The 19386-nt window shown below is 40.8% G+C and overlaps 1 protein-coding gene across 1 annotated transcript; it reads right to left on the reverse strand.

Moving 5' to 3' along the window:
* Nucleotides 1–16984: 16984 nt before the first annotated feature.
* On the reverse strand, nucleotides 16985–18250 carry LOC107761037 (nuclear transcription factor Y subunit B-3). Its single transcript, XM_075242350.1, has one exon. The coding sequence runs from the start codon at nucleotides 17932–17934 to the stop codon at nucleotides 17323–17325; it is 612 nt and encodes a 203-aa protein (XP_075098451.1). The 5' UTR covers nucleotides 17935–18250; the 3' UTR covers nucleotides 16985–17322.
* Between the last annotated feature and the right edge of the window lie 1136 nt (nucleotides 18251–19386).

Consider the following 19386-nt stretch of genomic DNA (forward strand, 5'->3'; position numbering starts at 1 on the left):
TTGTGATGACTTTCATCGACTTTTGTTCCACAACTCACTTGACTTAAAAACATAACACACGGATGTAATATGACTAATATAAATCATAACATAATCTCTTTATCATGTTAATCACCCTAGTCTCACCCCAAAGGTACATGTTATAACATTCCCAACTTGTCGACTTTCGATGAAACATTGTTTTATTTAATTGCTTTAGCTTCTGAACTGTCCAACCCTCTTTGTACTTGTTGTTCATGATCTTCAATATTTGTAACCTCAGAGGTAACATGATTAACTTACTTTATATACTTTTAAATATTATCTCATTTTTTTGTCCTACATTAGTTTGCTTACGACGCATTTTTACATACGAAAATATAGGGTGTAACATCACTCCCCCTTGGGAACATTCGTCCTCGAATGTTTACTCTTGGAGACTTTGGAAACTTTTTCCAGAGTATCCTTCGTACACTAGGTTAAAACCAACCTGCACGTAGCCAGAAACATACTATGCATGCCACACATGGCCAATCTTTATAAATAGCAGCAATTTGCCTCTGACATAATCCTGTCTCGTAGCCCTGCTACATCTGGAACACACAAACGACCCTTGTATCTGAGAACCCCATCTCCCTTGAGCTCTAACAATGGCTTCTTCTGCTGCGGAACTCGCTCTCTCAACTCGACCAACTCTGGGTCCTCGTACTGCCTTTCCTTGACTTCAGCTATGAGGGATGATTTTGCAGTGTTTTGGATTACAACTCCACCATCCTCAGAATCTACTAACCGAACCCCCAACGAAGCCAATTGATGAATATCTCTAGCTAATTGTCTTTTCTCGGGCTCTACATGTGCTAAGCTACCCATAGATCGGCGACTTAAGGCATCTGCTACAACATTAGCTTTCCCTGGATGGTAGAGAATGTTAACATCGTAATCTTTCAATAACTCAAGCCATCGCCTCTGTCGCAAATTCAACTCTTTCTGCTTGAAAATATATTGTAGGCTTTTATGATCAGTAAATATATCAACATGAACACCATATAAATAATGCCGCCATATCTTAAGTGCATGGACAACCGCAGCTAACTCGAGGTCGTGGGTCGGATAATTCCTCTCGTGCTTCCTCAACTGCCTTGAAGCATATGCAATTACCTTCCCATGTTGCATCAGGACACATCCTAACCCGACACCTGATGCATCACAATACACGGCATAACCCTCTAGACCCTCTGGAAGTGTTAGAACTGGAGCTGAGGTCAACTTGTTCTTAAGCTCTTGGAAACTCCGCTCACAAGCCTCTGTCCATTGAAACTTAGTTTCTTTCTGTGTCAACTTCGTCAATGGTGCCGAAAGGGAAGAAAAACCCTCTACGAAACTCCGATAGTATCCTGCTAAGCCTAGAAAGCTACGAACCTCTGTCGGAGTGGTAGGTCTAGGCCAAGATTTCACGGCCTCAATCTTCTGAGTGTCCACCTTTATCCCTTCATCTGATACAATATGCCCCAAGAATGCTACAGACTTCAACCAGAACTCACATTTAGAAAACTTAGCATACAACTTACGATCACGGAGGGTTTGGAGTACCGCTCGCAGGTGGTCCGCATGCTCATCCTCTGAACGGGAATAAACCAGAATATCATCAATAAATACTATCACGAAAAGATCTAAAAATGGCCGGAATAGGCTATTCATCAAGTCCATAAATACAGCGGGTGCATTAGTCAACCCGAAGGACATGACAAGGAACTCGAAGTGGCCATATCGGGTCCTGAAGGCTGTCTTCGGAATATCTTTTTCCCGAACTCTGACCTGGTGGTACCCCGACCTCAAATCAATCTTGGAAAAGCATCTAGCTCCCTGCAACTGATCAAACAAGTCATCGATCCTTGGAAGTGGATACTTATTCTTAATAGTTACCTTGTTCAACTGCCTATAATCGATACACATCCTCAGCGAGCCGTCTTTCTTCCGCACAAATAGTACCGGTGCACCCCAAGGTGAGGTACTGGGCCTAATGTAACCTTTCTCCAGCAAATCTTTTAACTGCTCCTTCAACTCCTTCAATTCGGCAGGTGCCATTCTATACGGAGGGACGGATATTGGTTGAGTTCCTGGAAGCAAATCGATGCTAAAATCAATCTCTCGCTCTGGAGGAATACCTGGAAGCTCATCTGGAAACACATCTGCATACTCTTTGACTATGGGAATAGACTGAAGTGTAGGTATCTCAGCATCTGCATCTCTAACTCGCACAATATGATAAATGCACCCTTTTGCGATCATTTTCCTCGCCTTCAGATAGGAAATAAACCTACCTCTGGGTGTTGGTGTATTACCTACCCATTCAAGGACTGGCTCACCCGGAAAATGAAATTTGGCTACCTTTGCTCGGCAATCAACTGTGGCATAGCAAGCTGCCAACCAGTCCATGCCCATGATAGCATCAAAGTCCATCATCTCTAGCTCAACTAGGTCAGCTGAGGTCTGACGACTACAAATTGTCACCGTACAACCTCGGTAAACCCGTCTAGCAATAATCGATTCTCCGACCGGTGTAGATACCGCAAAAGGATCACTTAGTATTTCAGGCACTATACCAAACTTCCTCGCGACAAATGGGGTAATATACGATAAAGTAGATCCTGGGTCTATCAAAGCATAAGCATCGTGAGAGAAAATGGTTAATATACCTGTCACAACGTCTGGTGAAGACTCCTGGTCCTGTCGACCCGCTAAAGCATAGATACGGTTCTGATTACCACTTGAACTGGAACCTCTACCTCTGCCTCGACCTCTACCAGCCGAAGACAGAGACTCACGCCTTGAAGGATGCACGGACATAGACGATCCTGTTGCTGAACTCGCTGGTTGTGCCATTCCCCCAGAATCTCTATTTGGGCAATCTCGCATCATATGCCCCGGACGCCCACATGTATAACAAGCATCAGAACCTGCTCGGCATTGACCCAAGTGTCCTCTACCACAGATGTCACACCGCGGAGGAAATGACCATGTCTGCGCAGAACCTCGTTGTCGCTGCAAACCCGACGCCCGTGAGCTCTCACCTGGTCCTGACTGAGTATAGCGGTCATACCCGTAACCCTGTAACTGAGGTGGCGGAGGCCTAGGTGGCCGTCCGAAGTACTGGGTCCTATAACTACCCTGAGATTGCTCCTGAGACCTGGGAAATCTCATCCTCTTACGTTGCCCTTGCTCAGCCCTCTCTGTACCCTGCTGCCGACGCCTACCCCTTTCTATATTCTGGGCGAATGCCTGAATCCGGCAGATATCCATACTATCCTGCAATGCAGCGGTGGCACATGCCTCGGTTAACTCTGGGGCTAACCCTGCTATAAACCTGTGAATCCTGTCCCGCATAGTAGAAACTATGGATGGTGCATATCTGGCCAATGAGTCAAAACGGAGACTATACTCTTGAACACTCATATTACCCTGCTTGAGGGCTAGAAACTGATCGACTCGAGCCTGTCGGATCTCCCGCGGTAAGTACTGGTCAAGGAAAGCATCTGAAAAATTCTCCCAAATAGCTGGAGGTGTATCACGTCCCCTGGACCTCTCCCATCCCTCATACCAAAGGATGGCTATATCTCGGAGTCGAAAAGCTGCTAGCTCAACTGCCTCTTTCTCCGTGGCATGCATAACACGAAAGATCCTGTGAAGCTGATCTATGAAATCCTGCGGGTCCTCCCTCTGATCTGTCCCCGTGAACTCTGGGGGACTCAAAGCAATAAACTCTCGGACCCTTGAACTCCCAGACCCCTCAGAAGTTCCTGCACTAGCTGATGCCCTAGCATGTTGCTGGGTAGCTACCAACTGTGTCAACAAATGCACCGCACTCCTTAAGTCCTGATCTGATGGAAGTGGAGGGGGAACTGGATGTGCGGTTTCCCTAGGAATCTCTGTAGTTGGTGGAGGAGCCGGTAATGGCTGAGTAGGGGTCTCCCCTTGAGCCTCAGACTGGGCCCCATCTACTGGGGGTACCCTGTTGGTCCCCTCACCTACTACTGTATCTCTCCTCTGGCTAGCCGTAGTCTTCCTAGTCACCGTCATCTGTGCATGCAAACACCAACACATAAGTTTAATTCAAATTTCCTATAACTCAGTTCTATAGCACGATTTAGATTTCAAAGAAGTGTAACCAACTCCTAAATGCCCTGTAGTTCCTTGCTTATATAATGTGGTGCACAACACATCTATAAACAAGACCCTACTAGACACGGCTTGTAGACTCCCTAGGACAGAACTGCTCTGATACCAAGTTTATCACGCCCCGAACCTAGGAGCGAGACAAGCACCCCGTGCCTCACCTAACCTGGCGTACCAAATTGCGACTAAGGGACTCTGAACACATAATGTCATACTTTGGCCATGGGGCCACCTTGCAAGACAATTTGCGAAGCAAAATATAAATCTGAATGGAAACTAGCACTAACTAAATATCAATATAAAGCTAGGCCGACAAGGCCGTCATAGCTACTACAGCTGACAAACCACCAATTTATACAAACCCAACATACTGCACTAACCAACAGGATATGCCTACAAGTCTCTACTGATAGATGTACTGTGATCGGAACAGGGCCCCGACCTACCCATAACATATATACAGATATACATAAGATGTACACAAAACTCTAGTCCTGGCAACTCCGAAAGACGTGGAGCTTACCGATCAGGCGGAACTCGGAAAACACCTACTGAGGAGGTCTACCCGTTTGTCTGTCTGAACCTGCACGCATGAAATGCAGCGCCCCCAAAAAAGGGACGTCAGTACGAAATAATGTACCGAGTATGTAAGGCAATAAAATAACTGAAATCTGAAACTGAACTGATAATATGATAACTGAAATTAACTGGGAGTCAAAGATGATCTGGAGATATACTTACCTGCTGATACTGACTCAACTCCTTCAATATAGTAAGTAAAATAATTGTACGGCCTTATAAGGCTCGGTATATATATAACTGCTCTGCCATAGTAGGCTCGCTCATAGGCGCTCGGCCATACTAGGCTATGTATCTCGGCTATGCTGGGCTCGCTCATAGGCGCTCGGCCACAGTAGGCTCGGTATATAACTTTCCATCTGATCAGAGGTTGCCCAATAGGGGCCTGCCCATCGATTATAGCTCGATGGTAATGAAAATACTGTAATACTGTATATATAGGCTTGCTGCTCTCTTGACTGGAAGAAGACAATACTAAAATTGAATATAGAGTCTCGATAAGGAATAATATTGTAACTTATGAGACTAGAATAGTGTGAATAAATTCATGAATATGAACTTCTCTTTTTGTCTCATTACTAACACATGTAGCTACGAGATCATGCCAAAATGAAGGAAGGCTTAGCCTTAACATACCTTATCACAATCTTTTCAATCACCAAGTTGAACTCACCTCTTCGCACCTTAATCTACAAGAATGATAATAATACTATCGTTAAGTTACGAAAGGTACAACTATCGCACAACGAACGACAAACCTATTTTGTATTAAAACGGGCAGCATCTCCCCTATAATATGCCCTTCCTCCAACTTCAAGATAACACCAACAATACAAGGACAGAACAATAACAACATATATACATCATTTTCCAGCCCTATATACACCATCAAATACTACAAAACAGCCCAACACACCCCAATCTCTTCGTACACAAAACGACCACCGTAGTAGTGTCAAACGACCCGAAAATGTTATGACGAACGACCAGCCAACCACCCTACATTTATATGGTGTTTATAAACCCCCTTCCTCCTCCAAAACTCCACAAAATAGTAATAAAATACGCAGCCCAACAGCAACACAAAACAGTCCACAAAACAGTCCGCTACAAGTGAATAACTCGAACTCACGGCTTCCGATCACCATCCCGTGAGTTCTTACAAGTATAGAACGACTTACCATGAATTTACAGAAGAAAAAATGGATGAAAGAGAGCAGTAAACTCACCTTATTTGTTGGATAACTCAGCTCCTATCTTGGTTCTTCAAACTCTAAGTTTTACCTCCAATTGGAACTTGAAAGGGAGAGAAAATCAATTAGGGTTTGTGAGAAATTTTTGGGAGGATTCTTTGCAGAGCTTATGTCTGGTTATTATGCTCTATTTTAAGTCTAATATATGAAGAAAATAGGCCCTTAAAAGGCCTCTTTGGACGACCCGAAATGGCCCATTTTTGGGCTTTCATTTAAGCAAGAAGGTGACACACCTACTTGTCACCTAGCAGCTTGCGCAGTATCGCAAAAATGCACATATCTCTCTACTCCGATGTCGTATTAACAAATGGTTTAATGCGTTGGAAAATAGACTCATAGATCTTTAATTTGATCGGTGGAACACACCATAACTCTAAGTATATTGGGAGAAAATCGCAGTTACATTTGACCCAAAGTTTCAGTAAAACTTATGAATGTAACTTGTGATGACTTTCATCGACTTTTGTTCCACAACTCGCTTGACTTAAAAACATAACACACGGATGTAATATGACTAATATAAATCATAACATAATCTCTTTATCATGTTAATCACCCTAGTCTCACCCCAAAGGTACATGTTATAACATTCCCAACTTGTCGACTTTCGATGAAACATTGTTTTATTTAATTGCTTTAGCTTCTGAACTGTCCAACCCTCTTTGTACTTGTTGTTCATGATCTTCAATATTTGTAACCTCAGAGGTAACATGATTAACTTACTTTATATACTTTTAAATATTATCTCATTTTTTTGTCCTACATTAGTTTGCTTACGACGCATTTTTACATACGAAAATATAGGGTGTAACACTTTATCAGTCGGATCACTCATTTTCGAAGCTTTTCTTTGGTATGTCACAGGCTCTCTTATCTCTATTCCTTTGCTTGGTGTAATACCCTTCTTCACTGTCCTCCTGACTAATGTTTCCTCCTCCTCTTGCTCTGAATCATCACTTAACTGCCTAGGCAGCAGTTCCATTTCCTTCTCCGTCCGCTTCCTTTTTTCTGTGGATTTGGACCGCCCGCTGCCCTTCCGGTAGGCTTTTTGGGCGGTTGCTTGTTACCATCTTTGTCTTGTTGCTTGGATGGTTTACTCACTGCTGTCATTTTACGAATCTAAGTACCTGCAATGCAAAGAATTCAACAATTAGCAGATGAAACAGCGAAGTTCAGCTTGAAAGCAATTGCAACAGCTTGCAGACTTCAATTTATTCGTAAAGTCATGCCATTCACTACTTCATGGAATTGTAGCTCATGACTTTCAGCAAGTATATGATAACTCTCTTCAAAAATTCAATTTCACATAGCCCCTCACTCGACCCCACACTTATTCTCAAGCATACACCAATGTTGCTCGGTTACTCAGACTTCACCGACGCCTAAATTTTCCTCAGGGACAATTCGTCGAACATGTGGTATGCAACAAGTGTGCCTAGTTCATTCTATCAGTTGAGCAATGCAACTACCCTCCCAAAGTTTGACGAGATGAAGGGAATTATAGTTTATCATCTCGCAACCATTACAACGACCAAGAACGACAGCCCTAAAAAATTTTGAAATTGCAAAACCTACTTGTTGCTACCATTGAGGGAGGGAAGAGAGAAGAATTAGGAGAGAAGCCAACGGAAGAACGAAGAGGATGATGCGTACCTGTCGCGTTTGTATGCGTTACAATTTCGATTAAAGAAATCTGTTCTGCGTTCGTAGGCGTCGCAAAAAGAGACGAGTGGATGCGTCGCAAGAAGAGTTTTTAACGAATTCGTTATCTTAAGATGTGTTAAAATATATAGTACTTACCTGTGCGTGCGAGCTTTGACGCGACGCATCCCCTTGTCTTCCTTCAAAAAATTTTCGGACGCGACACGGACGCGATAGGCAGACTTCACTGCCTTGAGCAATTGGCCCGTCAAAAATTTTTTTGCTGAGGGGGATGCGACGCATCCGCCTCGTTTTCTCATATCTGGGGAACTTTTTTTTTTTTTTTTTTTAAGATCTATGTCCTACAAAAAAATAAAAATAAAAATAAAAATAAACTAACTAACTTGGGTGGCCTCCCAAGAAGCGCCTGATTTAACGTCGCGGCACGACGCAACATGTTCTTCATGCCTCCACTAAATCCATTGTGGTCTTGTGACGTGCAATGTCACCACCCCAATAGTGTTTTACTCTTTGGCCATTTACCAAGAATGTCGTATTGGACCCCTTATCACACAATTCTATCGCACCATGAGGTTTCACACTAACCACTTCAAACGGACCCGACCATCGAGATTTAAGCTTTCCTGGAAAAAGCTTTAGCCTTGAATTAAACAGTAGAATTTCTTGACCTGGTTCAAACTCACGATGTTGGATATGCTTATCATGCCATCTTTTGGTCTTCTCTTTATACAATTTGGCATTTTCATACGCATGCAATCGAAACTCATCAAGCTCGTTGAGTTGTAGCAATCTCTTCTCACCAGCCAAGTCCATCTCCATATTTAGCTTTTTAATCGCCCAATATGCTTTGTGTTCAAGCTCGACGGGCAGATGACAGGCCTTCCCATAAACCAACCTGTACGGAGAAGTGCCTATTGGGGTCTTGTACGCAGTGCGATATGCCCATAATGCATCATCCAGCTTCCCGGCCCAGTCCTTTCTATTCATACTTACTGTCTTTTCCAAAATCTGCTTGACCTCTCTGTTGGAAACTTCTACTTGACCACTCGTTTGGGGATGATAGGCAGTGGAAACTTTGTGCTTGACTCCGTATTTTGCAAGAATATTATTCAGCAGTTTGTTACAAAAGTGAGTTCCCCCGTCGCTTATCAACACTCTTGGGGTCCCAAAACGTGTGAAGATGTGCTTCTTTACAAAGCCTACCACAACCTTTGCGTCGTTAGTAGGAAGAGCAATGGCCTCTACCCACTTAGAAACATAGTCGACCGCCACCAAGATGTATCTGTGCCCGTTAGAATATGGGAATGGTCCCATAAAACCAATCCCCCAAACATCAAAAAGTTCTACCGCCAGAATATTTTGCAAGGGCATCTCGTGCTTCCTCGTGATAGTTCCAGTTCTTTGGCATCTATCACAATTTTTAACGAAGGCATGTGCATCCTTAAACAATTTTGGCCAATAAAAACCTGATTGTAGCACTTTTTGGGCGGTTCTATCCCCGCCGTGATGACCTCCATATGGTGACGCATGGCAGTCATGCAGTATAGCCTTCATCTCTTCCTCAGGAACACACCTTCTCACCAACTGATCTGCACACTGCCTATATAGGAATGGCTCATCCCACACATAGAACCTTACATCATGTAGGAATCTTCTTCTATTGTCAGCTGTCCATTCTAGTGGCGTCACCCCACTTGCGATAAAATTCACATAATCTGCATACCATGGGACTTCACCTGAGGTGATTGCTAATATTTGCTCATCCGGAAATGTTTCTTTAATTGACCCTCCTTCAGCTACATGGTCCCGACTTTCTAATCTGGACAAATGATCGGCCACTTGATTTTCTGTCCCTTTTCGATCTCGGATCTCTAAGTCAAATTCTTGCAAGAGGAGGACCCAACGAATCAGCCTCGGCTTGGCGTTTTTCTTTTCAAATAGGTATCTGATAGCTGAATGATCTGTGTAGACGATGACTTTGGTTCCCACTAGATAGGATCTGAACTTGTCAAACGCCCACACCACTGCAAGCAACTCCTTTTCAGTCACTGTATAATTCATCTGAGCTGGATTCATAGTTTTGCTTGCATAATAAATGGAGTGAAAGATTTTATCCCTCCTTTGCCCCAACACCGCTCCAATTGCTATGTCACTTGCATCGCACATCAACTCAAATGGTTGTGCCCAATCGGGGCCAATGATAATTGGTGCAGTCACCAATCTTCCCTTCAGCTCCTCAAATGCTTTCAGACATGCATTATCAAACTTGAAGGTAACATCTTTCTCTAGAAGCCTGCACAAAGGGGAAGAAATTTTCGAAAAATCTTTAATGAAACGACGATAAAAACCTGCATGACCCAAGAAACTGCGAATGCCTTTGATGGATGTCGGCGGGGGCAATTTTTCAATCGTCTCCACCTTTGCTTTATCCACCTGTAGACCATCTTTTGAAACCTTGTGCCCCAAAACTATACCTTCACGTACTATGAAATGGCACTTTTCCCAGTTTAGCACCAAGTTCGTCTCTTCACACCTAGCTAGCACTTTATCAAGGTTCATCAAACAACTATCAAAAGAACATCCAAACACAGAAAAATCGTCCATGAATACTTCTACAAATCTTTCAACCATGTCAGTGAAAATAGCCATCATACACCTTTGAAAAGTCGCAGGTGCATTACAAAGACCGAAGGGCATTCTCTTGAACGCATACGTGCCATAAGGACATGTAAATGTAGTTTTCTCTTGGTCTTCTGGGGCTATAGAAATCTGATTATACCCCGAATAACCGTCCAGGAAACAGTAGTATTCCTGGCCAGCTAATCTATCAAGCATTTGGTCAATAAAAGGAAGGGGAAAGTGGTCTTTCCGGGTGGCATTGTTCAGTTTTCTGTAATCTATGCAAATTCTCCATCCAGTGACAGTTCTTGTAGGAATTAAGTCATTATTTTCATTAACTACTACGGTTATCCCCCCTTTCTTCGGCACACATTGAACGGGGCTTACCCATTTACTATCAGAGATTGGAAATACAATACCTGCATCAAGCCACTTAATCACTTCTTTTCTTACCACTTCTTTCATGATTGGATTTAGTCGGCGTTGGTGTTCTACACTTGGCTTGTGTCCGTCCTCCATGAGGATTTTGTGCATGCAGAAAGCTGGACTAATGCCTTTAATGTCAGACATTGTCCACCCAATTGCTCGCTTGTGCTCACGTAGCACCCTTAATAGCTTTTCTTCCTGTAATTTAGACAAGTGAGCAGAAATAATAACAGGTAAAGTGTCAGAACTTCCCAAATAAGCATATTGAAGGTGAGGGGTAGGGGTTTAAGTTCCAAATTTGGAGCTTTTTCAATTGACGGCTTTGGTGGGGGGCCACTTGGCCTATTCAGGGGCTCAAACGGGATTATTCCTTGCATGTAACCACATGATGTATCTAGGATATGCATCATCTCCTCAACCTCATCATCCATCTCCAAGCTATCAAACATCATGATTGCTTTTTCTAAACAGTCGTCTAGATATACACTCGTGTCAAGAAGTTTCTCATCCACCTCCACCACAGATATCATAGAGAGCTCCTCATAGTGGCGGGGAAGTTGGATTGCTTTGTAGACATTGAAGACTGCTTCCTCGTTGTCCACTCTCATAATCATTTTCCCTTCTCTCACTTTAATTATTGCATCGCCAGTAGCCAAGAGAGGTCGTCCCAATATGATTGGAACTTGTTCATCAGCCTCGAAGTCTAGAATAATGAAGTCAGCTGGGAAGATGAATTTTCCAATTTGCAGCAGCACATCTTCAATCACTCCTTCGGGGTAGGCTATGGACCTATCAGCTAATTGCAACATCACGGTGGTTGGTCTCTGAGCTCCCAGACCTAATTGTTTAAACAAGGATAAAGGCATCAGATTTATGCTTGCACCCAAATCACACAGAGCACGTCCCACGTCAATATTACCGATTTGTACTGGAATGGTGAAGCTGCCAGGATCCTTAAGCTTTTGGGGAAGCTTGTTTTGGACCCTTGATGTGCACTCCTCAGTAAGTGCAACCGTCTCGAACTCAGTCAATTTCCTCTTATGAGCCACTATGTCTTTTATGTACTTAGCGTACTTTGGAATTTCACGAAGTACATCCACTAATGGAATATTTAATTGAACCTGACTCAACATGGAGAGAAATTTGTTGAACATGCGATCGTCATTCCTTTTCTGCAATCTTTGCGGGAAAGGTGGTGGTGGCCTTGTAACCTCCATTCGCTCTGAACTTGCATCATCTTCCTTTGACTCTTGTGTTGCCTTAGGTGTCAACTCCCCCCAGGTATAGGTTTTTCTTTTATCTTCCTTGGCACTTCCTCTAGTTCCCTCCCGTTTCTAAGTGTAACTGCATTAATTTGAGGGTTCTTCTCTGTATCACTGGGAAGTGAGCCTGTAGGTCTAGTATTTTGGTTTGCTGCTAACTGCCCCATTTGCCTCTCAAGATTTCTGAAATCGGTCCTGAGCTGTTGATTGTCTAGCAACAACTTTTTCAGCAAGTCATTCGTACTTTCTTCCATTTGTTGGGGTGGCTTCTGAGGTTGAGTAAAATTCCCTTGAGGCCTATACTGATTCTGTTGACTTCCGCCCCATGAGAAGTTAGGATGATTCCTCCAGTTTGGGTTGTAAGTGTTCCCATATTGCGCATGTTGATTCATAGGACCTCTGTTTTGTTGCCCCACATAGTATATAGATTCAGGATTCGTGGGGCACATGTCAATCATATGACTGTCTCCGCATAGTTCGCAACAAATAGACATCTGTTGTACATGTTGCATTTGTTGTGTTGTCATTCTATTCATCTGATTTGCCAATTTTGCTATATCGGCTCTCATGGTGGAAAAGTCATCAAGCTCAATCAAACCGGCGGCCTTCTGTTTAATTCCCCTTCGTGAATCCCCCTCTCCTTGCCAATTATGGTCATTAGCAGTGAAATTATTTAGCAAGAGTTGTATTTCACTATACGGTCTTGCCATGCAACTACCCCCACAAGCTGAGTCAAGATTCATCTTTGATGCTTCATCTAACCCATCAACAAAAGTGTGACCCAATACCTCATCAGTTTGACAATGATGCGGGCAGTCTCTGAGTAGCTTCTTGTATCTTTCCCAAGCTTGACGAAGTGTCTCGCCATCCCGTTGTTGGAACCCAAGAATTTGGCTCCTCAGCGACTTTGTCTTCTTAGTTGGGAAAAACTTGATCAGGAATTTCCTTGCTAGATCATCCCAAGTGTGGATAGAGTTCGCGGGCTCCTTTTGCAACCATTCTTTAGCTTCCCCCAACAGTGAAAAAGGGAATAGTGTCAGCCTGACATAGTCCTTGGAGACGTTCGGATAATTGTAAGTGTCCGTGATTTCCAAGAAGTTCTGAATATGCCTCTGCGGGTCCTCATGAGATAGACCCACATATTGTCCTGTGGACTGAATCAGCTGTACCATGTACTGTTTGAGTTCAAAATGCCCAGTGATATCAGGCTTCACAATAGCCTGAGTCATATTCGCAAGATTGGGCCTTGCGGCTTCAATTACCGGACGCTCTTCATTGCCTGCCATATCTATTTGCTGTGGTTGGACTGCGATGTCCAACTCTCTTTCTATTCTCGTTCTAGCTTCGTGTTCCCTTCTCACTCTATGTAGTGTTCGTTCGATTTCTGGATCAAGAGGAATGAGGTTGTTTGCACTTCTACTCCTCTGCATTCGAGAGAAGACCCTGCGTTGACACAAACCAGGCAAACTGAAAATTAAAACTTGAAAACAAATATCTAATAAAAGCTTAACTTAGTCACGTAGCTAATTTCTAAGTCCCCGGCAACGGCGCCAAAAACTTGTTGTAGCCAAACGCACACGCAAGTATACGTGGTCGTCAAGTAATAAAGTGACTAAAAGTCGGATGTCGAACCCACGAGGACTTGTGATTAACTATTAACTAAATTAGACTATCCTAATTATCTAAACAAGAATTAAATCTAAAAATATTTTATTCTAAACTAATTAAATAAGAAAAATATAAATAATAAACTTTGAACAGAGAGAGAGCAGATTTTAATGATATCAATGTAATGAAAACGATCTAGGGTTATGGGCTATCTAACAATCCTATTGTATTCTTCAATTGAATTGACCGACTAATTTATCTAGCTTATTGGTTGACAGGGTTAATGCTCATAAGAATCTGTCGAGTTCTTACTCGCCTATTCAAGCTAACCTAACGCCTATATGTCTATGGAGTTAGAATCAACAAGAACGCATTTATAATTCCTGTAAATCAACCAAGCAAGGCAATTAGGTATATGTCTATCCTAACTACGAATCCGTCCCCCGATGCCCGAGTTCAAGAACTTGCCCTACTCAATCCTATATGCAATATAGAATTTCCACTTTCGAGTTCAATTCTAGATTCGTAGATAATATTCAATTGGTGATCAAGCAATTAAATAATTAAGTGCAAGATTGAATAAATAAACTAATATGATAAATCAAGAAGTCAAAATCAATATCCGAATAACAATAGTCATGAAAGAACCACAACCCTAGAACGTGAAGTTTAGCTCCACATAGACATGGTAGCCAAACAACAAATCATATAAAGAAACATAAAGATTACTAAGTTTGGTGGGAGAAAGATGAAACTTGATGAATTCCAGCCTCCACAGCTTTTTCGTGCCTTTTTTTCTCTTCCCAATATGTTAGATAACCTAAAGGAGGCGTTTTTGGCTTATATATTGCGTACAAAAGTCGTGGGCCAAAGCTCTCCTATTCCTAGTCCAAATCGGCTTCAGGGATTGATGCTAAGGTGGATGCGACGCATCCACCTCGTCCTCCATTTCAATTTTTTGCCTGCGAAGGTGGATGCGACGCATCCACCTTGTCCTCTATTTCTCAGCTTTGCATGCGAGGGTGGACGCGACGCATCCAGCCTTCTCTTCTACTTCCCAGTTTCGCACGCGATGGCGAACGCTATGGCCCAACTTCACTGCTAAGGTTGCATGCAGGATGATGTTTTCCTAGGTTGGATGCGACGCATCCAACCCTTCTTCCTCTGGCTAAACCACCTTTTCTTCATATTTTGCACTCCGAACACCTTAAATCGTCACACATAACTTAATTAGTCATCAAACCAATAATTACACCATGTTGGGCGTTTTAAAGATTAAATAACATCAAGAAGTGGTTAAAACATGGGTAAAGTAACATCAACACATATCGAAATATGCCAAACATCACCCTGCCCGGCCCCTTACTACCGGGTCGGGTCGGGCCGGAACCGGGCCAACCCGACCCGTTTGACAGGTTTAAGTAAAAGTAAATAAAAATACACCTATATATCCAAACCAAATGCTTACTCACTCCTTTGGCACACAGGGATTTCTTTAGGGAAAAATCAATATATAAGTGAATAACTTATCGATAAAGAGTGTTCAATATATGTTATATAACTGTAAAATAATATTTTATTTATATACATAATGTATTTTTTGGCGAGAAGTGATCAATTGATCACCGCCCTTTTCGCCCTTGCCAGATGGGACCACCACATTAAGCTTGTGATAAAGTAGTAAATACTCCTCCATTCTCAATTAGAGATCTCGGGGTCGAGCCCTAATATGAAATCTTGATAAAAAAAACATGTCAAAACACTTTACTCTCCAAATAAAATTTTCTCATATAAGTATGAATTAATCGGGTCCCAAAATCGATACTGAACACCGAATAAAAAACTACTCTCTCCGTTTCAAATTAGATGAGGTACATTCATTTTTAGTTTGTTCCAAAATAATTGATATATTTCTAAATTTAGAAATAATTCAATTTTAAACTCTCTATTTTACAAATTCGACATTTAATGAGAAATTTTTATAATCATATAAATATTATGGTCCCACAAAATTTTTACCCCTTAAACTTTTAAGATCACAAATTTTAAAAAAAAATTCTTTTAGTCAAATTATGATTGGACATGCATAAATAAATAGGAACACTATTATGAAAGTAGTACCTCAAAGTGTTTATCCTTTTTTCTCCTAGGGAAAGGGGGTGATGGTAAGACAAATGGCAGAACACGCAAATATCCTATTCTTTATGCTATCCATAATAGACATTTGCGGCAAATGTCTAGCAGCAGTCGCTTCACAAAATTTACTCTTCCCTTAACTACTCTATAACTGAAAAACCTAACTGCTGCTCCTTTCAACATCACCAAATCTAAACTAGCGTTTGGCAAATTTGTTCCGAAAAATTTAATTTGGATGGAGTTTGGTTTGAAGATAAAAATGTGTTTGGACATCAGTTTTTAAAATATATTTTCTAAATTTATTTTAGAAAAATATGAAACATGACTTATACCACAAGTTCTAAAAACTATCACAAATATCTAACAGTACCATTATCAATAATATTTATTATATTATCGCAAACCATAGCCCTGAACATAAATAAATTTGATACAAAATTATCATTTTTATAATAAACTACATGATACACTATCAGGTAACCGAGAAGACGAAATAACATTATTACAAAATAATAAATGGTGAGCTCTTTTATAAAATACAAAAGTTTGGGGTAATTTTTTAAAAAATATAATAGTGATATTTTGGCCCAAAACCAGCTACTGAGCTGGTTTTGAGATTTGAAATTTTGTCAAAATGTAGGCAAAATTTATGGCCAAACATGTATTTGTCAAATAAAACCCAAATTTATTTTAGCAAAATCTATGGTCAAACGGGTTCTAAGTGCTTTTGGTATTCAAAATTCCACTAATCTTTTTGTTAGTTTCTTAAGATATTACCACGGTAAAAGATTTAGAATATAAACGCTTTAATTTTTTAGTCGATATTCGAGACAATAAATTTAATCATTTTGCTCATTTTTCAAGATGTTATAATAGTGATAGATTGTATCTCTGAGGACATTTCTTCTCAGATTAAAGATAAGGTCTGTAATACACACTGTCTTCCCTGACTTCACTTGTACCGACTTCACTTGTACCGTTATATTGGGTTGTTGTTACAATCACTTTGAAGACATTCAAAAACAAAAAAGAAAGACAAATTCAGATTTTAGACGAATGAATTTTGAGTCGGGAAAATGAATCCTTAAATGTGTATCTAGATTTACCAATACTTGTATTTTGGCGCACATATATAAACAATTCCACTAAAAAACACCAAGTCCTATCGAACTCGCAAACATATATAGTTGAATTTGCCACTAGATTAAAGATGGGGTTTGGGAAGGTTTTGTGGTGGCAAGTTGCAAAAGCAAATTCAACAACAAGAAGAAGCGAAAAATAAAGAAATACAAGTAAAAAGATAACACAATATACCATCTCAATTTCCCATTAAATACATATATATCCAAAGTGCCTTTCATTGAAGGTTATATCATGTACTACTTTATCCTCTCGTTACCCTTTCCACAAAGTACTACACATGTAACCCACTAATACTCCAACATCAAAAGAAAAGCTATAATAAAGCATATCTAAAACTCCACATGTCAATGTGCTTCCAAAAAAAAAAGGCAAAAAAAATAATTAAAAAGGACCTAAAGTAATAGAGAAAAGTAGCTATCAACACAATGATACATCATATGATTAATTTGATTAATGTCCAAAGTTTCATCTCCTTCCACCGCCTACCTTGGCCGTGAACCTCCACCACCACCACCGCCACCGCCGCCGCCGCCCATACCCATATGATGATATGACCCATGACTACCATACATCTGATGACCTTGTGGATGATATATCATACCACCCCCCATACCACCATACATCCCTCCCCCACCACCCCCACCATTATACCCAACTCCACCACCACTCCCCCCACCCCTAGGACTAACCCCACCACCCCCACTCCCCCCACTATCTTTCTCCCCTCCTGGTCTCCCTCCCATAGTAGTCTTTTCCCCTTCCATCTCTCTATACTTAGCCAAATAAATCTTCAAAGGCTCCACGTATTCTTCAAACCCTAAAGTCGTCATAGCCCAAAGCAAATCATCGCCGTTGATCGTTTTCCTTTTTTCTCTCTGACACTTATCACTTGCTTCTCCGGTAATGAAACTGATAAACTCAGATACGCATTCTTGAACTGTTTCTTTAGCGTCTTTTGAGATTTTTGCGTTTGCTGGTAACGCTTTTTTCATAATTCTGCTCACGTTTGCTATTGGTAAAAACCTGTCTTGTTCCCTTGTTGATCCTTCGTTTCCAGCGTTGTGTCCTCCTGACTCGTTGTCTGAATCAGCCATCGCTATTCAAGCCTCAGTTCCAAATTTTAAAAAAAACAAAAAGGATACCCAATAAAAGCACCTTTTAAAAGGTTTCCCAGCTGAAACTCCAAGAGAAAATCTATATTTCTATAAACAGAATTCAAGGGATTACAATTTGTTTTATGGGTAAAGAGAAGAAAAGTTTAAAAAAGAGAAAAGCCCTTTGTCGGATAGAGAATTTTGGCCGGAGATATTGCCGGGTTCTTGACTTTCCGGCGAGAGTTGAGAGAGAGAGGGAGGGAGGGGGAGAGAGAGAGAGAGAGGAGGGGAGGGGAGAAATTGCAAGGTCCGTTGGATCGTGGGGTATAATATTGTATCGGTGACGACACGTGGCAAGTGTAAAACCGTTCGTTTGGCGATAAGGGTTAGATCGCGTGGGTGAATCTGAACCGCAGATAAAGGGTGGGGTATTAAGAGATCTTGACAAGGAGGAGTCACGTGGTGGGGGTGTGAAGAGGAGATTCTATGAAACTGTGTAGGGAAGTATGTTATTTCTCTAAAAGATTTTAAAGATTTAATTTGTTTTCTAGTTGAAAATTTATGTAACTAGTAATTCCTTTGTGATAAAATATATTGCGCAAATTAAACGTGAATCCTTTCCAATTAAGAATTTCTTCAGCCGTAAGGTTCAACTTATTGCGAATGATAATAACTAATATTAGCAAACAAAATCTTGGTGTGTTTGGTACGAAAGAAAATATTTTTCGAAAAATATTTTTAAATTTTTTCATATTTGATTGACTTAAATATTTTGAAAAATATTTTTCTCATGAACTCATTTTCCTCCAATTGCAGGATAATATTTTCCTTATCAGAAGAAAGAAAATATTTTTCAAAATTCTTTTTCAACATTCTCCACCATATTCTCCATCATCACCAACCCCCGCCCACCTTATCCATTCCACCCCCAAACCACCCCACCCCACCCTACACCCCCAACCACCCCAACCCCTACTTTCCTTTCACGTTATAAATAAAGTATTTTTTTTATTTTAACAAAAATAAGTATATTCTTTTCATAACGTAGAAAAAAAATATTTTCTTTCATTTCAACAAAACGTGTATCTTTTTTTCATGATGTCGAAAAAATATTTTCTTTTATTTCAACAAAACGAATATTTTTTTCATGATTTAGAAAAAGTATTTTCTTTCAACAAAATGAGTACTTTCTATTCATGATTTAGAAAAGTATTTTCTTCCATTTTAACAAAACGAGTACGTTATTTTCATGATCTAGAAAAAGTATTTTCTTTTATTTCAACAAACTAAGTATTTTATTTTTCTAACGTAGAAAAATATTTTCTTTCATTTTAACAAAACGAGTACTCCCTCCGTTTCAATTTAGATGAAATAGTTTGACACGCCGCGGAGTTTAAGATTTTTTTTTTTTTGAAATTTGTGGTCTTAAAAACTTAAGGGGTAAAAGATTTG

This window comes from Nicotiana tabacum, chromosome 21 (assembly GCF_000715075.1).
Source record: "Nicotiana tabacum cultivar K326 chromosome 21, ASM71507v2, whole genome shotgun sequence".
NCBI lineage: Eukaryota > Viridiplantae > Streptophyta > Magnoliopsida > Solanales > Solanaceae > Nicotiana > Nicotiana tabacum.